At 41.0% G+C, this 25,064-nt stretch overlaps 1 protein-coding gene across 4 annotated transcripts in view; it reads left to right on the top strand.

The window, feature by feature from the left end:
* The window catches only part of SEMA6A (semaphorin 6A), a 327,645-nt gene extending 303,460 nt beyond the window's left edge, over positions 1-24,185 (top strand). For all 4 annotated transcript variants that reach the window (XM_075324986.1, XM_075324988.1, XM_075324987.1 and 1 more), the window contains one exon: positions 21,104-24,185. In XM_075324986.1, the coding sequence (XP_075181101.1) occupies positions 21,104-21,855 (752 nt within the window). In that variant the 3' untranslated portion in view covers positions 21,856-24,185. The remainder of the gene's footprint in view (positions 1-21,103) is intronic.
* Positions 24,186-25,064: the final 879 nt, after the last annotated feature.

Raw genomic sequence — 25,064 nt, forward strand, 5'->3', positions numbered from 1 at the left:
TTTCACCCCCGATACTTGGACCAGTAAGCATGGACAGGGATGTTACATGTCGCTGACTGGGCACTGGGTAACTATGGTGATAGATGGTGAAGGGTCTGCTGCACAAGTCTTGCTGTCCCCACGACTTGTGTGTCAATTCTCTGTCTGTCCAAGTTCCTCCACTGCTTCTGCCTCCTCAACCTCGTCTGGGTCCTCCACCTCCGCCCCGAGCCTGCCTGGACAGGCTACCAGCGTTGTAACTGCACAGCAGGAATCACGCACCCCTCATTACTACGCTGGCAGCAAAGGGCAACGGCATCAGGCGGTCTTTATCTTGAAATGGCTTGGAAATAAAAGTCACACAGCGGCTGAATTGTGGGCAGCTCTGGAGACTGAGTTTGGTAAATGGTTGTCTCCACTCAACCTGCAGCCTGGTAAGGCCGTGTGCGACAATGCTGCAAACCTGGGTGTGGCCCTTCGCCTGGGCAAGGTGACACACGTGCCTTGTATGGCTCACGTGTTGAACCTTGTTGTCCAGCAATTTTTAACACACTATCCCGGCCTAGATGGCCTTCTGAACAGGGCACGAAAACTGTCTGCTCACTTCCGCCATTCAACCGCCGCAGCTGAGCGACTTGCATCGCTACAGAAGTCTTTCGGCCTGCCGGTTCATCGCCTGAAATGCGATGTGCCGACATGCTGGAATTCGACTCTCCACATGTTACAGCGACTGTGGCAGCACCGCCGAGCACTGATGCAATACGTCATGACGTATAGCCTGGGCCAACGAGATGCAGAGGTGGGGCAGATCACCCTGATGGAGTGGTCTCAGATCAAGGACCTATGCACCCTTCTGCACAGTTTCGACATGGCGACGAATATGTTTAGCGCTGACAATGCCATTATCAGCATGACAATTCCAGTCATTTACATGCTGGAGCACACACTAAACACTATTTGGAGTCAGGGGGTGGGACAACAGGAAGGGGATGAACTACAGGAGGATTCATATGCGCAAGGGACAACAACATCACCAAGGTCCAAACGTTCATCATCACCAAGGCGGCAGGCATGGGACCATGCGGGACAGGGTTCAACAAGGGCACATGGTAGCAGGCGAAATGCTGAGGAAGGTGCAGGAGAACATGAAGAAATGGAGGACGACCTGTCCATGGACATGGAAGACTCAGTGGATGAGGGAGACCTTGTTCAAATTTCAGTTGAAAGAGGTTGGGGGGAGATGTCAGAGGAAGAAAGAATGGTTAGCACCTCGATGCCACAAACACAGCGTGGACTTGGTTGTCATGGCTGCGCAAGACACATGGGCGCCTTCTTGCTGCACTACCTCCAACATGACCCTCGTATTGTAAAAATTAGAAGTGATGATGACTACTAGCTTGCCACACTATTAGATCCCCGGTACAAGTCCAAATTTTGTGACATAATTCCAGCCATAGAAAGGGACGCACGTATGCAGGAGTATCAGCAGAAGCTGTTACTCGATCTTAGCTCGGCTTTTCCACCAAACAACCGTGGTGCAGGGAGTGAATCTCCCAGTTGTAACTTGACAATCATGGGACGGTCTCGTCATCATCAACAGTCTACCCGTACCAGCAGCACTGTATCTGGTGCTGGTAACAGCAATTTTATTGAATCTTTTCATAATTTTTTTAGACCATCCTTTGCAAGGCCACCAGAGACAACAAGTCTGACACATAGTCAACAGCTGGAGTGGATGATACAGGAGTATGTCCAAATGAACAACGATGCTATGACTTTGCAACTGGAGCCTTGCTCATTTTGGGCTTCAAATCTTGAAAAATGGCCAGAGCTCTCCACTTACGCCTTGGAGATCTTGTCGTGTCCAGCTGCCTGCGTTGTCTCTGAAGATGTCTTCAGTGCTGCTGGGTGTGTGCTGACAGATAAGCGCACGCATCTGTCCAGTGACAATGTGGACAGATTAAATGAACAAGTCATGGATCCGCAAGGAATTTACTACCCCTGTGTCATCCTGGGGAGAGTAAATGCTTGTGTATTTTTAATGTGCTTGATGCAAATCTACCTGTCAAGTGTACAACTGGGGCACAAGTGCTGCCACTGAAGGGGTGTCTGTGTGGCCCAACTTTTGGAAAAAAGGGAGACTCCGCCTGGAGCAACCCTTGCTTGCAGTGTTTCTAAAAATTATCCAAGATGAACAGATCTGGGATCAGCAAAGACTTTGCTACCTACCCCGGTGTCATCCTGGGGATGGTTAAGGATGGCGTATATTTGAATGTGCTTGATGCAAATCTACCTGTGGAGTGTACAACTGGGGCACAAGTACTGCCACTGAAGGGGTGTCTCTGTGGCCCAATTTTTTTTAAAAAAGGGAGACTCCGCTTGGAGTAACCCTTGCTTGCAGTGTTTTTAAAAATTATCCAAGATGAACAGATCGGGATCAGCAAAGACTTTGCTACCTACCCCGGTGTTATCCTAGGGACAGTTAAGGATGGCGTATTTTTGAATGTGCTTGATGCAAATCTACCTGTGGAGTGTACAACTGGGGCACAAGTGCTGCCACTGAAAGGGTGTCTGTGTGGCCCAATTTTTGGAAAAAAGGGAGACTACGCTTGGAGTCACCTTGTGGTGTTTTACATGATTTTAGAAGGGCATGCCATGCCTTTATCTGTGTCTCGTCCTCTTTTTCCTCGTAACGCTCTTTTGTTTTCGCATGAGAATTTGTTCTTGTCACTTTCCCATGTGTTTGTGTTGTGTTGTGTGTTGTTTGTCACCTTTTGGACACCTTTGTGGGTGTTTTCTAGGTGTTTTTATGTGTTTGTGATTGCCTCCCATTGCTTCCTTTGGGATTCGAGTGGTTCACCGAACCGCTTCGCCGAACCGAACTCGAATGCGACCTCCGTTCGGCGAACCAAGCTTGAGCCAAACCGCGACCGCTTCGCTCATCTCTAATCAACACCAACTTGTACACAATGTTATGAGTGTATTTTTCAAAGACAGCAATGAGGTACACAGTGTGCATCGCTGTTATACACTTCCAACTCTGGGAACATCAAGTCATCATCACAGAAACATTAGCAGCAGCAGCAGCAAGTTAAGTTGCAAAAGTAATTTCTGTGAGTTGTGGCACACATTTTTGAGACCATCCTGTCCACCAGCAGAGCAGAGTACAAGTCTGACACATAGTGAATAACTAGAGAGGATGGTGCTGGAGTATCTAGAGCTCAATATCGATTCCATGAAGGGGGGTATTTTACCTGTTTGCATTTTGGTTTTCAAAAATGGAAGAGTGGCCTGAGCACACCGGTCACACCTTGGAGGTTTTGTCATGCCCGGCAGCCAACGTTCTCTCAGATCGTGTCTTCAACACAGCTGGTGATGTCCTGACAGACAAGCTAATCCAGCTGTCTCCTGACAGTGTAGACCACCTAACTTCCATCAAGATAAACAAGTCATGGATCTCCAATGACTTTTCCACCTCACTCCCAGACTGTGAAGACAAGGAAATGGTGTAGTTTTCAGTGGGCTGTATTGATTTCACATTACTGCAGTCTATGACACTTTTCTCATGGCTGCTACTGCTGCTGATGTTACTAGCAAGTGCTTTGATTGTACAACAATCAAACGGTGTGTCCACTGCTGTTTAACTTACAATTTTTTTTTTATATGTATGAAGCAGCTAATACGCTTCTTATCCCTTCCCCTTTTGCTTCCCTCTGAGTCACGATCAGCCCTGTCTGGTGCATGGCCTATGCCTCACTGCTGGGCCAAAACACTATGGATACTCTGGGACAATTGGTGCCCCTGTCCTAGTGTCTGCCCCTAATTTTTGGACATATGGAGACTCCAAGTTTGGTTTCCAAGTTGTATCTTGTCTGTAGCAGCTGGAATCTCAGAGGAACAAGCCTACTACTTTCACTCATCCACAGCTTCATTTTAAATTTGTAAGTTCTGGCCCAGACAGGCAGACATGCAGCTACCGTTCACTCATCTACCTCTCTTACTATCCTTAAATGTGGCTAAGCAGAAAAGCAGTTTTAGCTAGTGCATGAGGGCTCCTAGACCACCAAGCCAACACCTGTTACTCTTTCACCTCAATATTTCTTATGCTAATAGTCTAGGAAGCTAATGGCTGTGCTACAACAGTGTTTCTGCACTTTAAAACCGTTTGAGCTGTTTTGGCAGCTTTTTGGCCCCTCTAAAGGTGTTGTCTATGCCTCTGTTTTTGCCTCCCATTGAATTCAAAAGGCTTCAGATAAGTTCATCAAGCCGTTTGGCGAACGCAGTTGAAGTTGGCGAACTCGAACCGAATCAAACCTTGTGAGGTTCGCTCATCTCTACTTAGGGCGGCGTCACATGCTACGATATATCGGGCGATATGTCGTCGGGGTCACGGATTCTGTGACGGACATCCGGCATCATTTGAGATGTTGTAGCGTGTGACAGCTACGAACGACTGAGAACGAGCAAAAATACTCACCTTATCGTTGCTCGTTGACACGTCGTTCATTTTCATAAAGTCGTTCCTCCTTCTGCGCGCCGGTGGTTCGTCATTCCCGAGGCAGCACACATCGCTCCGTGTGACACCCCAGGAACGACAAACACCGCTTACTTGCATCCCACCGGCAATGCAGAAGGAAGGAGGTGGGTGGGATGTTACGTCCCGCTCATCTCCGCTCCTCCATTTCTATTGGGCGCCCGCTGTGTGACGTCGCTGTGACACCGAACGTCCCTCCCCCTTCAGGAAGAGGATGTTCGCCGTCCACAGCGAGGTCATTCGGGAGGTAAGTACATGTGACGGGGGTAAATGACTTTGCGCGCCATGGGCAACAAATTGCCCGTGACGCACAAACGACGGGGGCGGGTATGATCGCTCATGCACGATAAATCGTCTCATATAACGCCGCCCTTAGGATGCCAAATTGTTGTAGGAGTGAATGGAGGACACCCAAAGAAGGAAAGACTGGAGAGGGGCAGAAATGTCTGACAGGTGCTTTTGTTATCTCTAGAGTAACATGCTTGTCAAACAAATTGTAAAGAAACATGATATAAAATTTTGATAATTTACTACAATTACTACTACTAATTGTTGCTATTTTACTACAAACTAAAAGGAGTAAACAAGTCTATAATTTATAGTTCATGGCCTGTTAAACAGAAGTTAAGTGACAGTGAACTGTGATTTCCTTCCAAGAAGTTTCATGACAAGAAAATCCGCCAATGTTCTACTTTTCTACTTCCAGTGGGTCATTATTTTTACACTATAGTTTCTCTGTGTCCAATAATTTCTTCCTGGCAGAATCTGAATGACTTTCACAGGTTGAAATGTGGAATTGTTTGCAATATTTATTTCACTGATACAAAGAAATGACTAAATAAAACATGAATCCTTGAAGTTTGGATTATTATCTGGCTTTGAATCTTTTCCCATAAACCACATAATAAATTACTCTGTCAAGATCACTAATTTTAGAAGAAAAAATATACACATATCATTGACTTGATGCTTAATCTATATCCAGAGATCAGACAGCAACATCAGCTTTTTTACTTTGAACAGAACAGGAGAGAAACAAAGTGACCTTATTAATGTAAATAATCGCCATAGGGGTGATAGGAAAAAAGTGAATGTCTTGGTTCAAAAATTATAGAATGGAAAGGATTGTGACAGTTGACGTTCCTTATGAGATGTTTTACATATGAAGTGTGTCCTTTCACTCACCTAACTATATTTAAAATATGTCTTATATGTCTTCCCTACACAGATTTAGAACGATAACGGTCCAATTTAGCACAATTGCTCAGTGACCTCTGAGATCCGGTGATGTCACGTCAACTTCCAGTTGACCCAATATCACTGAGGTCGGCCCCAGTCTCCGTGAGTGACTGGGCTGTGGGCGGAGTTTCACCACTTATCACAGCCCAGCATCTCATGCTAGAGTTAGACAAATTTATTTGTGTGGAATTTAATTCTACTCAAATATAACAATAAACCACATTCTCCAGAATATGGATTTTTTATAATTTGTTCCATGCAAATTCTGTGAAAATGCAGTCAACAGTAAAGGGCTGTCTGTAAAGGGCTGGCAAAAGGTTATAAAAAAAACACACTAAATAATACTTCTCTGGCTAGCTCTGTTGCGTGTTGTCCCTCCGTGTGTCTTTGTACCATCATCGCACATTGCAGCTTCACACTATGCTTGGACGGTCGCGACCAATCCTGGGCAACTCAGTGCATCCACAGCATCATTCTAGTGTGGCGACTTTCATGATGGGATTGGGAGAGTGAGTTGAAGCGGAGCCCCTGCTGCTAACCCTCAAGCTAGGGAGGTTCCCGGGGTTAGCCCTCAATCCAGAATAACGCTTGAAGGTAGTGATGTCTGAGCTCCCGATCTCTCCCTATATTCTGTCCTGGCCCTGATGGTAATGTCCCCTCTAAACCCACTCCCAAAGGGGACAGACATGGACAGGGATCCCCATAAAAAAACAGCTACACAAGCAACAGATAGGGGGATAATAACAACTCACATACTTCATCAAACAACAGGGCAAACACACAGGGGTGTACAGGTACCAAGAATGGTAAAGGGAAAGTTCCAACACCAGGGAAAACTTCCACACCAACAAGCACCATAAACAACAACAACAGCAGCAGCAACAGCATAAATGCAACTGTCCACCTCCAAACGCAACTCCAGAATAATCCTGAATAACCGACACCCCCTGCTGAAAGCAGGGTTTTTTTTATCATTGTCGGAAGTGGACACAGAGTCTGCTGCTGCAACATAAACTAAAAGTGATCCCTTGTGTGCCAAAAGAAATGAAGCCCGTTAAATGTGAGTGGTCTAGGATGGTAAGAGAGGAAGCCCAAACCTGAGCCTGTAACAAAACTCAGTAAGAGATGACCATCATGCCCAGGCTTAGTCAGGGCAGGAAGTCTTAGTCTAATGTGCATCTTTTGCCACGTTCACACCTTCGGTATTTGTTCAGTATTTCACGTCAGTTTTGTAAGCCACAACCAGGAGTGGAGCAATCAGAGGAAAAGTATAATAGAAACACGGGCTCCACTTCTACATTTTTCAACCACTCCTGGTTTTGGCTTACAAATATGTAGGTAAAATACTGACCAAATATTGAATGTGTGAATGTGGCCTTAACCACTTCACAAACATGGACATACTGGTACATCCTAGGTCATATCCTTGCATTTGATGCTGGCTTATGCTAGCTTAAACAATGGGCACACATCTTTCCCTGCACTTGTTGGCTGACCTGACCAGCCAACATGGGCCTGTAACAGCCATTGGCATATCTCTGATTCACCTGCGGGTATTAACCAGTAAAATCCTGTTGTCAATCTCTGACAGCATGATTTAACGCGTGCCAGCTATGGGTTCTCATGATACAAATACCAAAGTATTTCTTCTTCATATGTAGCTACAGCTGATGACCCCTGTGTCTGACATGATGATCTTCCTGTGAATGCTGACTGCGAGTTGACATTTATAGGTGATTTTAGCTACACATATAGCAGTACTTATGCACTGCTGTATGTAGCACAAGCGATCGAATGATCACAACTTCAAGTCCCCTAAGGGGACTACTGAATACAATAAAAAGAAGAAAAGTTCTTATAAATATGAAAAAACTCAAAAACCCACAAAAGCTCAACCCCCCCTTTTGCCCCATTGAAAATAAAATAATAAAGAAAAATAAAAAAATACTCAGATTTGGTATTGCTTTGTTCAGAAATGTCTGATCTATCAAAATATAAAATAAATTAATACGATCGGTAAGCAGTGTAACAAAATTAAATAAATAAAAATGCCACCACAATAAGAGTCGATCAAAACATTCTATCTACCAAAAATGGTATCAGTAAAAACATCATCTCAGAGTGAAAAAACTTGTGCTGCAAAAACAAGCCCACATATGACTATATTGATGGATAAACTAAAAAGTTATGGCTCTTGGAAAAAGGGGAGGAAAAAATGAAAATGCAAAAATGCAAAATCATAGGGTCATGAAGGGGTTAAGGTCACAACGCACATAGCGACATCACAACATCATCACAATTTCCAAAAAGTTGTTGTTATGACTCACACACTAGGCAACACTTTCAGCCTTGATTAGGACCAGAACAACATTGGGAGTTTACAGCTGGGGTGAGTGGTGAGTACTATTTTTTTTTTCTACATTTTAGATTTGTTATACTTTGGTGTCTCTCCAGACCACAAAGTCTAATCAGGGACAATCAATTCTCAGAGAATTAATCTGCTACAAATTGAAATTCCAGGTAAAATCTGTGAGATTTGACAAATTCAAATCTTGTCAGATCCTCTCATCTCTAGTAAATATTGTCACAGTTTCTATGTGCGGAGCATCTTTTGGTCTGTTGTGTTGTGCCATGCTCTCCTACAGAGCCGATACTTGCCTGTTCAGTCACGCTGAGTGTTTTGCAGGTTTAGATGCTCTGCTGCTTGTCTTGAGCTCCTGTGGATGGGTTATTTCTCAGCACTGAGTCCTAGAGCTGGTGCTGGGAGGGGCTTTCTCAATTGCTCCTTGGGCGATTTCTCTGCTTCATTAGGGAGCATGCTCGCCTGCAACATTGCCAGTCGTATTTCCTGGTTCCCCAGTAAGTGCTCTTGGCTCAAATTTGTGTACAGTTATATGATTTTGGCTTCTCGACCCTGGACTGTAGTTGACTCTGCTCTGCCCACCCCCCTGATCTTGGACCTTCCCATGACCATGTCTCCTCCTGCTCTCTGTATCCTATACGTATTCTCCTGGAATCTTGACCCTTGGCCTGTATCTTGATCTCATCTCTGCCTGCCCCATGTGTCCAGTTGTGTCCACTTGGTTCCTGACCCCGGCTTGTTTGACTACCTCTCCATTCACACTGCATGCAAGTAGTATCTAGTGAAACCTAGTGACTAGCATCCCACTACACCACATAGTCTCGAGTGTCACAAATATATATTAGGAATAACTAAATAAAATTGCGGTGTATTTAAGTAGTCTTAAGTGCCAGTGAAGCACATATCTTACTGAAGGTTAAAAACAGTCTTTTATTATAAGGACTGCAATTGAGAAATGGAAAACATAAGGATCTTGACTTTACTAGTAGACCATTTTCCCAGAACCGTGAACGAACATTAAATTATCTTGTGACCTTATGCTTGCATCAATGTAATCTGTTTTGTCAAGCTTAAGAATGGCCTGAGGTGCTGCTTGAAATCTTCTTAAAATCTTAAAACTTCACAAACTCGTGTTCATCTTTTCTTGCCTAAATTTAACTATTATAGATTGATTTTTTTCAGACTTTCACCACAGATCTTATTTTCATATTATACCACTAAAGCAAAACAAGCAAAACAAGCATACGTACAATAATTGTTATTACTTCACTCTTGAAAATGACTGCAGGCAAATGAGTGAAGTTAGTGTGAAAAATGTGATAATTGCATGACACCTAGGTATGTTGATTGCAAGTTTCCCATCTGTTCTGGCAATTATGATCTGTGCGTCTAAAAACAGACACAATACAACCTCAGACATCAATGATGACTCCATCGAAACCTAATGAAGCATGCACTGTGTTTTCTATTAATAAGTTCTTCTCCTTCCGATTTTGAGCAGAAAAAGTAGTGATCTGTAGACAATGTGAAGTACAACACATCTGCATTTAATAACATTTCATCGATAACCAGGTCATGGCTTTTGTCCCATCAACCAATCTCTTGTTTGTTTATACCTATTACTCCAAGTAGACCGTCAACCTATCCAGAAGGGTAATAGCATAGAAATTGGAAAATATAAAAATCAATGTAATGTCAAATCATCCACATCAACTCCTTGGCCTGAAAGCAACGTTGCCGAGCTCTGGGGCTGGTGTACAAATCAGCGACCCATCTGTTTAGTATTTCATGACAAAGTTTTGCTTTATTTAACAGAACGGTTAATTTAATTAGCTGGGAGTTTTGATTCCCCATTCATGTTGCAGTTAGAAGTTCAACAGCTGTGAAAAAAAAAAGTTTGCTTGGCACTTTATGCTATCTAATAAAACAATTACAACTAAAATGTCTATTACCAGCTGCATCGAGAGCCATTGCCCTTGAGCATAAAAGAAAATACGTACACGGGGAACTGTCCACATTTTTGCCATAAAATATCTGAATGTACCGTCATCACCAAAAAAAAAAGACTTCTCTAGAATAGATAAACATTGGTACTTAAATATTTTATTACCCGGTTAAGGCTCGGGCCGTGGGATTGTATTATAGTAGTTATATGCTTATTCCTACATTTTCTGTCACTACCAAGAATATATCTTGATTTTCCCAACTCAGAATAGCTCAAGGAGATTGGATTTTGGCCAGGTTTCTATTATCAGTCCGGTCCTGTTCTTCGGTTGGTGCTTTGCAATTGATTAAAGTATATGCTTGTATTTTTCTTTTCTATGATTCACTCTGTTTCCAAAACTATCAATGTAAGAATGTTTATAGAAATGCAATGAATAGCGAGATAATAGCAGAGAGATAACACCGGTAACCTTAATTCTGCTCAGAACATGGTACATTCAAGTTGGTTCATAAAAGAGATGATTCTTGCTTGTAACAAATCAACACTTGACCGCTTCCTTGTCAAGTCCTAGAAGCAAATGATAACAAAATAATCCAGTTTTATGTTTGGTTATGTTTTACCTAAGGAAAAGCTGCAACATTTCCCCTTTTATAATGGAAATTCAATTGTTTATTGTGAGAGTCGATAAAAATCAATATTATATTTTCCTTTCAAGATTATCCAATTTGACAAAAGCTTTCTGTAGACGGTAGTTGGATATTACGGAGCTGTGTTCTAGCCCTTGCTCTGTTTTCTCAATGTTTCAGTTCAGCGTGTATCATATTTGAAGAGTATTTCATACAATACTCGTTTGTATTTTTTTTTTTAAATCCTAAAGGGATTGTCTCGTGAATAAAACCTTATTGTTTTTCAGGGAAGTTGGCTGTGGCCATTACTTACTAATATTTCATATGGCTAGCTAGAATGTACAAAACTAAAGTGCTCCAACAGTATTTTAGAGATTATTGTATTGTTTTGGCCTTAAGATAAAACTATAATAATCTGAGACAGACTGGTAGCCAGGGTCATTCACTCTATCAGCCCTAAAGAAGAGTAAATTTGTTTGACTGCAGTGATACCATTCCGATTTCTCTACGTATGATTAAGCCATAGTAAACGATGAGTAACCACAACACCCTGGTTGAAATGTGCTAGGAAAATTAACATCTTTATTAAACATCTATTTCTGACACAGGAAGTTGAAGCTCAGGCATTCACATAAAATTTCATATAAAGCATGTCTATCTCTTAACAAATAATCTCTTTCTTAGGGTGCGTGCCCAGCCCACGATCAGTTTTCAGTGTTTTCGATGTAGCATGCTTCAGCTGCTTCCAAAACGCTGCAATGTACAGTACAAGCACAGTAGAAAGGATATATAGAAATCCCATGCCCACTGTGCATGTATGGCCCGTAGTAAAGACTGACCTGCAGTGCAGCTTCCCGAGCCACAGCATGTCAATTGTTTACTGCGGAGTTGCAAGCATCCGCCACAGGGAAAGCAGAAAAGAGAGAGACCGCAACTGCCCGAGACTGGATCATGCACACCACAGCTGTGGTCTCCTATGTTCTCCTGCAGAGGAGACTCACGGCCCCACAAGTAAGGAGGACCCACCACATTCATGACACAATGGGTCCTGATCGTTGGCACGTACCTTTAAATATGGAAAATGTAAAAGGCTCAGGCTATTCTGTTTTTTTTTTCTTTTCCATTGTGCATCCAATTAGCACATCACATACTGATCTTTCCAATATGTGACTTTACTTCAAAGTGACAGATATGGTGAATGGCTATAAAGAAGACCTTTCTCCAAATTTTTCATGTTGATCTGAACATAGGACGAAATAGTGGCTGCAGAGTGAAGCTAAAATAAAACATTTTTTTTATTACTTTGCCTCACCGTTGAGTTATTAGTCAAACCTTTACAAACCTTTGATAACTTAAAGTGGACGTTATCAGATATTTTTCCCTGGGGGTGGGTACTTCTTCTCCCTGTATGAGTTGCCCAATCATAAGCAGGCAGCAACACAGCAGAAAAAGAATACGCCCCACAATAGCTTTGAGCAGGTTTTTCAGTGTGTGAGATGTATTGACAATTACGTCTGCTGTGCTCAAGCAAATTGTACTTCCCCTACAGTTTCTTCTACGCTGCTCCTCTGTCAGATGTAATGACAACCTGCTCTCCTCTCTCTGCAGAGTGATTACAAGTTGCCTTGATAACTATAGACATAATTATGATTACTGATACATCTCTGGACAGTGAATTTTTGGAAAGGGGCAGTAACCTTGCAGTGACCATGCTATGAGAGTAGAAAAGCTAATAAAAAGGTTTGTAATGTGATACAACTAAGCTTGGCTAAGCTGCCCTTCACTTCCAAAAGGACCATATAGTGTGAGTCATCTGTGCTTTACTAACAGCACCTTCTAGTCATGCTGGAGATTAGACCAGGAGATAGCAACTGTATGTCAGACATCTCATGACCTGTTAAACATGCGCTAAGCTTAGGTGGGGGCATGTTCTTTTTCCACTGTGTGACTGCCTGCTTATGATTGGTTAGCATTATACAGGGAGACGAAGTACATGCTCTCATTGAAAACTCTGATAACATTGACTTGGATTTAACAAAAGTTGACTCATTAGGTGCTCAATACTTTGATTAACACAACAGAAAGGCAAATTGAAAAAGATTTTATTGCACTCTGCAAAAAAAAATTGGTATGTAGTCCTTTTTTAAATAGAATTTGATAATGCATCATAAATGTTTTTTTGAACCACTCCATTAACAAAATGTGTAAATAGAAAATGACTAGGGTTTATTATTATTATTATTATTATTATTTTATTATAATGATCGAATACCTCAAATATTCGGCTTCGCGAATATTTTCCAAATACCTCGCCGCTATTCGTCTATTCGATGCACAATGTAAGTCTATGGGAAGCCCGAATAGTACCGAATAGTTGTTATTCGGGTTTCCCATAGACTTACATTGCGCATCGAATATTCGCGAATAGTCAAATAGCAGCGAGGTATTCGGAAAATATTCACGAAGCCGAATAATAGAAGTATTCGATCATCCCTAAAAATGACCTATTGTCCAAATCAGGGTTTTTTTTGTTAAATATATATTTCTTTAAATTTTGGCAATTATTTTATTTTTCTTTTCTTAATCCGTATTAAAAAAAATAAAAATGTAGCAATTTTTACATTGGCCCCTGGAGCTACTTTAGACTCATACTTCCTGTTCTTTACAGATTTGTTTTTCAAAGTCTCAATATCATTACAGCAGGATTACAATAGGTAACCCCTCTGTATGCAGCTGATTACAAAGGATATACCATTCAAAGTAGGTAATGTCTCAGCTCCTGTGAAAAGGTAAATGATCCAGCTTCCTTTTCCAATTTCAGTAAAAATCCAGCTTTAATGAAAAACTTTAAAACATACAATTCCAGTGCAATCAATTATTTTCCATTATGTGTATACCATCTCCAGGTCTTGGAAAAAATCCAACGTTTATGCCGCACACTAGACGCGTTTCGAGCGCATGGCTCTTAAAACTTTGGTGGTTAATGGAAAATAATTGATTGCACTGGAATTGTATGTTTTAAAGTTTTTCATTAAAGCTGGATTTTTACTGAAATTGGAATCAGAAGCTGGATCATTTACCTTTTCACCTGTGCCTTGGGGCTGAGCAGCAGCAGGATCACTTGCTTCCGTACCGTAGGGAGAGTGGACATTACAGGGATAAGCTGGATTTCATTTTCTTCCCTCACAAATGTCTCAGCTTCTCCTAGTCCCCTTTTCTTTACAGTTTATAATTTACTAAAGATGGGAGAATCAGTTTGAGTCAAATTTAATTATCCTTGAATGTTACAAAAAATGTGGATTCCCATGAATCCTAAAGCGAGCTTTACACACTACAATTTATCTAACGATGTGTCGGCGGGGTAACGTAAGTGACGCACATCCGGCATCGTTAGTTACATTGTAGCGTGTGAAACCTCTGTGCGATTGCGATTGAACGTTAAAACGTTGATCGCATGCACGTCGTTCAATTACTAAAAATTGAACATCAGGTTGTTCAATGTTCCCGAGGCAGCACCCATCGCTGTGTGACACCCCGGGAACGATGAACACAGCTTACCTGCGTCCCGCGGCTCCCACCGGCAACGTGGAAGGAAGGAGGTAGGCGGGACGTTTACGTCCCGTTCATCTCCGCTCCTCCGCTTCTATTGGCCGGCTGCCGCGTGACGTCGCGGTGACGCCGAACGTCCCTCCCACTCCAGGAAGTGGACGTTCACCGCCCACATCGAGGTCGTATGGTAGGTAAGTATGTGTGACGGGAAATAATCGTTTGTGCGACACGGTCAACAAATTGAACGATGGGGGCGGGTCACATCGCATACGATATCGTATGCGAAATTGTAAGGTGTAAAGCAGCCTTAACTTTTGTGATTGTGCAATTTCAGCAAAATGGTAGCTGACTGGCTGCCATTGTGCTGATTTCTATAAGACCTCATTCTTTGCATACAAGTGCTATCCGTGTTTTCACCTATCATAAGGAACTGGATAGGTGATAACTAGTGATAGGGGACCCGGACTATAAAAGTCTCGATCTGCACAGGTTTAAAAGTACCAGAGTGTTGGGCCTAGTAATGAAAAAAAAGGAAAAATGAAGAATAAAAGAATAAAGCAAGTGCGCTATGCTAAGTCTCCAGTATGGCTGTACACTGCTTCAAGGTCACTCCTTCTACTTCCGAACCCGCTTATTAGTGTCAAGTATATGCACTGCTTTCTTCACCCGCTAGCAGTTCTGGCGTCTCTGACTTCTTGCAACCACAGACCCTGTTTGCGGGTCACTTTAGCTTGATGTAAAAATAACGTATTGATCCGTGGAGGTCCAACCTCTCCAGCTTGTTCTGATGGGCAGAGCAAGGCATGTTATCTGGCATTCCCTTTTGTAGCCGGGAATAAATTTTGTCATCTTGAATAAAATTCCACATTCTGTTAATCGATGTGGGTACCAGCAGTTGGCCTGCCACTGAACAGTAAGTTAACCTATGTTGGGGAAAGATGATAAATTGTTTTAACTAGACAATCCCTTTAATTCTAACTTTGCCTTTTATGCACCACTGGTCAAAATTACTGTTATTGTGAACAGTTGAGCAAGTTGAAGATGAAATGATCTTTAAAAGGCATAAAGGCAAAGATGACACGTTTCCTAATATATACTGACCATGCAGAGCGCCCAAACTTTTCCATCTGCCTATTTTCCTTTTTTTTATTAATTTTAATATGTAACTGATGAAAATATATACATATTTTTGCCTAAAATACAAAGGAAAAGTATCATATTTAACTTTATGCATTTTAGAGATAATTTCTTCAACTTGCTTAACTACTCAAATGTGATGGGTGATCCCCCGATGGTCAGGATGGGGGAGACTCACCAGATCATTTTGTAAAGTTTGAGATCAGGATCGAAATAACAAGATCTTGCATCTGATCACCAATCTCGGGCTTTACGGTTATGGGATGGGGCAGAAGGGGGCTGTAAAATAAAGAATATAGTTAATAATAAACATTGTCATTATACTTACCACTCCTGCGATGCGTCCTGCAGATTCTGTCTCCCGCCGCTTCTGCTTCTGAGTCTAATCATCACTGTGCCGCCCGGTAACCACCGCTGACTACAGGACTTTCCGTGATATCATAACCATGTGACCAGTCAGGTGTGAATGTTGTATTACCTCATTGGCTACAGACTGGTCACATGGCTATGGCGTCATGCAAGGCACTGTAGTGTTAGTGGATAGGGATGGGCAAGCATGCTCGCCGGTACTCGGTGCTCGCCTGAGCATCTCAGTACTCGAGATTGTTGGTGAGCACCAAGTACCGACGAGATGCTTAAACACATGCTCGGTTCCCCCTCCCTGCATGTTGGCGATCACCGTTGCTATAGTAACCTGCTCATTAAGTTACTATGGCAACGGTGGCAGCTGTGATGTCACCGCTTACCAACCTGCAGTCTCTGCTCACTCATTGAGTGATTAGACAGCACGGGAATCAGAAGCATTCTTCCTCTCCCCAGTGCTTTCTGATATAACAGAGCTAGATTGGTGAAAAAAGACCAGGATCATGGAGGGGTGAGAGGGAGTAATAAAGATAGAGTCCCTAAGTGTTTCTGTGTATTTATTTCTAATAAAGCATTTTTTCTCTGTGTGGTTTTTTTTAACCCTTTATTGGAGATTCTTAATGGCCGGGTCAAACTTGGCCTGACATTAAGAATCTCAGGCTTAATACCAGCTGGTAAAACAAAGCTGGTATTAACCCCTTATTACCCAGCGTGCCACACGGCACCAGGGTCGCTGGAAGAGTTGGATACAGTGCTAGAAGATGGCGCTTCTATGAAAGCGCCATTTTCTGGGGCGGCTGCTGACTGCAATTCACAGCGGGGGGCCCAGAAAGCTTTGGCCACAATGTGCTGCGCAGTCCCCAGCTGCTTACTTGTACCTGGCTGGACACAAAAATTGGGCGAAGCCCGCGTTGTTTTTTTTTAAATTATTTTATGAAATTCGTATTTTGATTATTCGAAATAATTAAAGACAGGGCTTCCCTATATTTTTGGTTCCTAGCTGGGTTCCTAGCTGGGAGTTGGAGGCAACTCATACCTGCCTGCTGTACCTGGCTAGCATATGGCAAAGCCCACATCATTTTTTTTTTTTGGCAAAAAAGGGTTTCCCTGGATTTTCCTTTGCCAGTGAAGGTAACACCAAGCAGTAAGGGTTAGTAGCCAGTAGCTGCTTGGATTACCATTACCTAGAAATAGAAAATGCAGCGGGAGCCCAAGCATTTTTTTAGATTATTTTTTTAAATAACTAAAAAAAAAAAAATGAGTTTCACTGTATTTTGATTGCCAGCCAAGGTAAAGCCAGGCAGATAGGGGTGGCAGCCCGTAGCTGTCTGCTTTATGTGCGCTAAGAATCAAAAATACCGCAGAGCGTTATGTAATTTTTTTAAAATTATGTATTTATTCTTATACAACTATATATTGTGTACATCATTTTATATATATATATATATATATATATATATATATAAAATGACGTACACATATACATATATAAAATATACATACACATACAGCTCTGGCAAAAATTAACAGACCACTACAAAATTTTCAGTTTTTCCGATTTTTCTCTTTATAGGTATATTTTTGAGTACAATGTAAATAAACCCCTGACAACATGTCTCCGAATTTCCAAGCAATAAATTATGTATTTATTTTCTGAAAATACTACTTTATAGAATAAAAGGGCAATTTACATTTTACTCAAAAAATATACCTATAAAGAGAAAAATCAAAAAAACTGAAAATTATGCAGTGGTCTCTTAATTTTTGCCAGAGCCGTGTTTATATTATATATACAGTTAGGTCCAGAAATATTTGGACAGTGACACAAGTTTTGTTATTTTAGCTGTTTACAAGAACATGTTCAGAAATACAATTATATATATAATATGGGCTGAAAGTGCACACTCCCAGCTGCAATATGAGAGTTTTCACATCCAAATCGGAGAAAGGGTTTAGGAATCATAGCTCTGTAATGCATAGCCTCCTCTTTTTAAAGGGACCAAAAGTAATTGGACAAGGGACTCTAAGGGCTGCAATTAACTCTGAAGGCGTCTCCCTCATTAACTTGTAATCAATGAAGTAGTTAAAAGGTCTGGGGTTGATTACAGGTGTGTGGTTTTGCATTTGGAAGCTGTTGCTGTGACCAGACAACATGCGGTCTAAGGAACTCTCAATTGAGGTGAAGCAGAACATCCTGAGGCTGAAAAAAATGAAAAAATCCATCAGAGAGATAGCAGACATGCTTGGAGTAGCAAAATCAACAGTCGGGTACATTCTGAGAAAAAAGGAATTGACTGGTGAGCTTGGGAACTCAAAAAGGCCTGGGCGTCCACGGATGACAACAGTGGTGGATGATCGCCGCATACTTTTTTTGGTGAAGAAGAACCCGTTCACAACATCAACTGAAGTCCAGAACACTCTCAGTGAAGTAGGTGTATCTGTCTCTAAGTCAACAGTAAAGAGAAGACTCCATGAAAGTAAATACAAAGGGTTCACATCTAGATGCAAACCATTCATCAATTCGAAAAATAGACAGGCCAGAGTTAAATTTGCTGAAAAACACCTCATGAAGCCAGCTCAGTTCTGGAAAAGTATTCTATGGACAGATGAGACAAAGATCAACCTGTACCAGAATGATGGGAAGAAAAAAGTTTGGAGAAGAAAGGGAACGGCACATGATCCAAGGCACACCACATCCTCTGTAAAACATGGTGGAGGCAACGTGGATGGCATGGGCATGCATGGCTTTCAATGGCACTGGGTCACTTGTGTTTATTGATGACATAACAGCAGACAAGAGTAGCCGGATGAATTCTGAAGTGTACCGGGATATACTTTCAGCCCAGATTCAGCCAAATGCCGCAAAGTTGATCGGATGGCGCTTCATAGTACAGATGGACAATGACCCCAAGCATACAGCCAAAGCTATCCAGGAGTTCATGAGTGCAAAAAAGTGGAACATTCTGCAATGGCCAAGTCAATCACCAGATCTTAACCCAATTGAGCATGCATTTCACTTGCTCAAATCCAGACTTAAGACGGAAAGACCCACAAACAAGCAAGACCTGAAGGCTGCGGCTGTAAAGGCCTGGCAAAGCATTAAGAAGGAGGAAACCCAGCGTTAGGTGATGTCCATGGGTTCCAGACTTAAGGCAGTGATTGCCTCCAAAGGATTCGCAACAAAATATTGAAAATAAAAATATATTGTTTGGGTTTGGTTTATTTGTCCAATTACTTTTGACCTCCTAAAATGTGGAGTGTTTGTAAAGAAATGTGTACAATTCCTACAATTTCTATCAGATATTTTTGTTCAAACCTTCAAATTAAACGTTACAATCTGCAGTTGAATTCTGTTGTAGAGGTTTCATTTCAAATCCATTGTGTTGGCAAGCAGAGCCCAACTCGCGAAAATTGTGTCACTGTCCAAATATTTCTGGACCTAACTGTATATATATATATATATATATATATATATATATTATATAAGGCTCATTGTGTGTGTGTGTGTGTGTGTGTGTATGTGAAAGAGACAGCCCTGGAAAGAGACAGCCTGGCAAAGAGACAGACTGGGCAAAGAGACAGCTGGGCAAAAAGACAGCTGGGCAAAGAGACAGCCACCCAAAGAGACAGCCAGGCAAAGAAACAGCCACCCAAAGAGACAGCCGGGTAAAGAGACAGATGAGCAAAGAGACAGAGAGAGACAGACAGATACAGAGATTGAGACAGATAGACTGATGCAAATACAGACAGAGAGATAACAATAACAGATAACAGACAGACAAGGAAAGAGACAGACAGCGACACACAGACAGAGACTGGGAGAGATACAGAGAGACAATTACTATCCTGGGCAATGACCGGGTACTACAGGTAGTATATATATATATGTATATATATATATATATATATATATTGTACACAATATATAGTTGTACAAAAATATATAAATAATTTTAAAAAATGACGTAATGCTCTGCAGCATTTTTGATTCTCAGCGCAGATAAAGCGGACGGCTGCAGGCTGCCACCCGATCTGCCTGGCATTACCTTGGCTGGCAATCAATATACAGGGAAGCCCATTAATTTTTTTTCAATTATTTAAAAAAATAATTAAAAAAAACCGTGTGGGCTCCCGCCGTATTTTGATCACCAGTCAGGTATAGCCAGGCAGCTGGGGGCTGGAATTATTCACAGCCGCCCTTGGAAATGGCTCATGCTTTCTTAGGGCCATCTCCTGGTGCGTTACCCAGCTCGACAAGTGGCCCTGGTGCCAGGTGGCTCGCTGGGTAATAAAGGGGTTAATACCAGCTTTGTATTCTCAGATGGTACTAAGACCGAAATTCATGGTGTCATGCCAAATTAGACATGGCCACCATGAATTTCTAGTAAACAGTAAAAAAAACACATCACAGAGAAAAAGTTTTTTTATTAGAGATAAAACAAAAAAACATTTAGAGACTCCATCTTTATTATAAAAGCAATCCTTAGTGCGAGTAACCCACAGGCAGAGCAATGTCAACTCTGCTTCATCACTGTGCACAAACACAGTCTATACAAAGTGAGAAGCAGAGAGCATTGTCAGCTCTGCTACATCGCTCTGGACAGAGTGAGATGCAGGCCGACAGTGAGGGTATGACTCGTGCAGTCTCGTACTGCATCACCCCGCACCTGACGCTCTTAGGACAGGAGCGCTTAAGCTGCATGGAAATACATGCAGCCGACCCGCTGCTGTCAGAAGAGTGTGCGCCGTGATGCGATACGACATAATGACAATGAAAGTTCAGTTACCAGGACCTTTGATGATGTAATAGTCATGTGACCAGTCTGTAGCCAATCAGGTAATACAACATTCACACATGACTGGATGACTGGTGACATGGCTATGATGTCACGGAAGGTCCTTTTAGTCAGTGGTAATTACCGGGGGGCACAGCAATGATCGGACAGATGCGGAAGCAGAAGCAGCTAGGAGACAGAGTCTGCAGGACGCATTGTGGGACCTGTAAGTGTATGATCATAATCTTTTTTAACAATGTGCTTTTTTTTTTACAGCCCCTGGACCCGAGCTGGACCCGATCTTAACACAAGCTTCCCAGGAAAGCTCGTGATCAGGATCGTGGAAACGATCACTATGTGATCGGTATGATCCCCGATCTTTACAGATCGGGATCACCCATTACTATTCACAATAACAGTAATTTTGACCAGGGGTGCTGAAACTTTTACATGCCATTGTAAGCATCTGACACTATACAGAATGTTTATTTTTAAACCTTACTATCCAAGCCATTACCTGAAGTATTTATAGTAGTTTAAGCTTAAGTAATCCATTAAGCTGAAATATAACCACTTTCTCCTTCTTTTATTTAGGAATATCGACCAGCATGGCATTGACTGATGTTCTTCATGATAAGTCCGAATTCAGTGACATGGAAGAAGAAAAGGCGGAAATTTATATGTCTCCACTTTCAAGCCATTTTGAATCCATCAAACCGAATGATTATTTCATGTTACAGGATATACAACCTGCAAAAGAAGAGCAACATAACACAAACGGTCAGAAGCCTGTTTCTGATGAAACGTTCAATGAACTGCCAATGATGTCTCCGTTCAGCAATGATCAAGTACCACCGGCGATAAGGAATGACATCAGTGAGCACACAGCCCTCATTTACTCGGAACAGAGCCAATTCCGCAAAACGATGTCCAGGAAGTTGAATGTTCTTAATGGTCATGTGAAGGATATGAGTAAATCCCTCAAGCAGATTATGGCTTCAGAAAAATCCAGTTCTGAACTTATAATGCAACAGAATGCAATTTTGGAAAAAATTGCCTCGAATCTATTATTAATGTCACAACATCACCAGCAATCTGCACAAATGTTTGTGAGTGCCATGCAACAAGGGATACAACTGCTGAGTGCATCTAAAGACGCGAGCTATGTTAGCCGGACTTGTGGTGGTGGAACCAGTGAGACCTCCTCTTCTCTGAAGAATGAGCATGTTACTGTAGGTCCTAGTCCACTTAAGAGTAATTCTCGTATTCATGGAGGTAGAATACATAGGCCTAGCCGCTCTATCTCACCTTTGGATCCTTCTCCAGTGCTAGGGCATGGAAAATAATAGTGACTAGTTTGGGCACAAAACAATTGTGTGCAGATGGTACCAGTTGTGACAATAGGTGGCTATATACTGTAAGACGTATAATTGTATTCTTATGAACAAAGGGATTTCTGTCTCCTTTAATTACTTCTAGTTTGCACATTTCCACTTATGTAGAGGCGGATTTTCCAATTTTAAAAGTATTGTATTTTATTATAGAAAATTGTGTGTTTTTTTGTGTTTTTATTAATATTGCATTTTTCACAAAATATTTTTCTAAATCACTATGCATTGATATTAAGTGTCTTAGGCAGATATAAAATGTCTATTTTTCTACTCTATGTTGGATATAAATTTCCAGCAGTATATAACAAGAGTTTTAATACATTCCTTCAAAAATTGCTTTCCCAGGTAACTGCCAGGGCACAAGATATAATAGCACAGTTTTCATATATTTTGCTTGCTTCTGGCCAAGGACTTCTAAGTACTTAAGATACATGGTCCTTGACTTACTGGAGTATCATTCAGTTAGTAAAACGTATCTCTTATACAGGTGTTAGATTTCGCAACTTCCAGAAAGAGACGAGCTGCACTAAATCATTCAAAATGAGAGAATTACAATAATTAATCATTTATATACAGGGAGTATACTGTATGAAACTTTATGTATTTAGGTTTCTGGTTTTTATATTCCATTACAAAACATAAGAATTGCATGCTAGCGCAATTAAATCCTCATCATTACGGCTCTGCAAGTACCAGGTGCATTTATATGCATTTCTTGTGCTTTATGTTGCAATTTTACATAATCTTGGACATAGTTACAATCTAAATGGAATAGGAAAAGTGGCAAAGTTGGGACATGGGAACCATTTTATTTAGGTGACAAGTTCTTTATATTGTCAATATGATACTAATAAAATTTCCTGATCAGTCACTCAGCCAAGCTGTAAAGTTGTAGCAAGAATGCAAAAGGCATATCCCTTCCTTGCAATCTTATATACTATCAATAGTGCTCAGATGCGTAAAGTATAATCCTCAAATGTTGAATTAGTCCTCCTGGCCTGGAAAAGTGCCACCGACTCGGAGCATTCTTCACTTTTAGATTGGATAGTTGCATTATGCTATATTTACTAATATACAGTTGAAAATAGAAGTTTACAAACAAAAGGATTGAAATCAGGGTTTTGTGATGGCCATTCCAAAACATTGACATTGTTATAAGGTTATTCCTGAAATTTTTCTGCTGAAGTGTGAAAGGCAAATGCCAAAAAGTAAAATTTCTCATGTCAAATCAGATAGTAAGATCACATGAATCATATACTCCTATAGCAAATTATAGACTAAGGAAGCTGGGGAGAATCCCATTGTTTCAAATTGTTCCTGCCTTTAGGAGAAATTATTCAGTTCATAAAAGTATTAGGAGTCAATACAAATTGGATCCCCTAACATGCCCCCAAACCTCCTCTTTGGTGATACTAAAGACCATTTTTATTTGTTTCTATTATTATTATTATTATTATTATTTTTTATTACACAAGTAAGGGTATTACGGTTTACATTCCTTTAAAGTATATGTAGTTTTAATAGAAAGAAAACCAACAATAACAAAGACCAATACAGGTACATGTTGTTTTATATTTGTTTGTATGAATTTTATTCTTTATTATGCTATTTGCATACATTTTTGGAAAAACGTTCAGGATTTTCAGTCCCATGCAATAGATGGGTGTGTGGGTGTTACCTTGGCCCTAATGTATGTTGGGGCTTTTATGCCACAATTAAAAACAACATTAATGGGGGGGCTTTGGTGCCCATTTTGCTTTGGGATGCTTTATACACCTTCTTGTAATAGTAAATTATAAACTAACTCTCACAGTGATAACTGTCACAGAGGAGTAAATGGACTATTTCTGTATGAAAATCAATGTTTATAAGGCATTTACCTTTTAAAAGTTCTGGATACCAGATAGTATTCCTGTGTAGGTAATACATACATATGTATATGAATTAAAGGTAACATTATTAATGTTAGAATCAGATTGGTACATGGATGGTAAGTAATAGATGTGATTCTACATCTGTTCAGAAAAGCCATTGTAGCAAAGTTAACTTATATATCCTATTTTATGTATTTGTCACAATGTAGCCAGTGGTAGGAGTAATTTAAATATGCAATAATTCTGTATTTTTGTAGTTATTTTCTGTACTTGAAGCTATGCCTGTGCTTTGTCTGAAATCTTTTTAAGTTTAGATGTTGGATTTCCAAAGGTATCCACATTGTAGATAGTATCTAATATGTTTCTTCCTCTTCTTTGTATTGTTATTTGTTAAATAAACCTTTATTCTCATATCTTCCTGGTACGTGATAGCACAAGACCATTCTGTGTATGACAACGATGAGCTGGTCGATACTGCTGCTTTGCTTTTCAAAAGAGCAGCATTGCTTCTGCAGTTTTGTTTGGGATTGTATGTCTTTTTTTCGATCCTGATACTGCTATAATCAAAAATTACAGATGTTCTCCTTATTATAGTTTCCTGATTGGCAAAAACAGATAAAGTGCCATTTAATTAAAAGTTTCACAATGTTTATGAATAGAGATGAGCGGTCCCGCGGAGGTTCGGTTTAGCAGATTCAGCTGGACTTTAGATAAAGTTCGGTTCTTGACCTGAACCCCAACGGAAATCACTGATTGGGCAGTTCAGGGCTCCATCCACATACAGCCAACCATAAACAGAGCCCTTCCAGGGGCTGGTGGGTGGGCTTGTTCCATTTGCCTTTGTACACATTACATCCGATAATGCTCTTGTTACCCTAAGTGTGAACCATACAAACACTGCAAGCAGCTTGCACTGGGCCGAGCACAGAGTGTACCGAACATAGCAATGCTTGCTTGAGTGGTTTGAAGATGTAAACTACCCAAACTCCAAACTCGAATGCTGTCTTTTTGGTAAAGTCTCTGTTCGGTATGAACATCAAATTTTACTTTACAAATCAGCTCATCTCTATTTATGAACAAAGTACTGAATTACAACAAACACCATCCATGACTTCTATTGAACTTTGTGCTGCACTTTGGGCAAGCAGCCTCAAGGATGTCCACCACTGGCTCAGCATATTTTACATAGGTAGTTCAGGAAAAACAATTGTACTCTTTTTTTCAGTGAAGAACATTAAATTTAATGGTAAATCAGCATATTGAGATGAAAATAAACCACACAACACAAGT

Source organism: Anomaloglossus baeobatrachus, chromosome 1, assembly GCF_048569485.1.
Source record: "Anomaloglossus baeobatrachus isolate aAnoBae1 chromosome 1, aAnoBae1.hap1, whole genome shotgun sequence".
Taxonomy (NCBI): Eukaryota; Metazoa; Chordata; class Amphibia; order Anura; family Aromobatidae; genus Anomaloglossus; species Anomaloglossus baeobatrachus.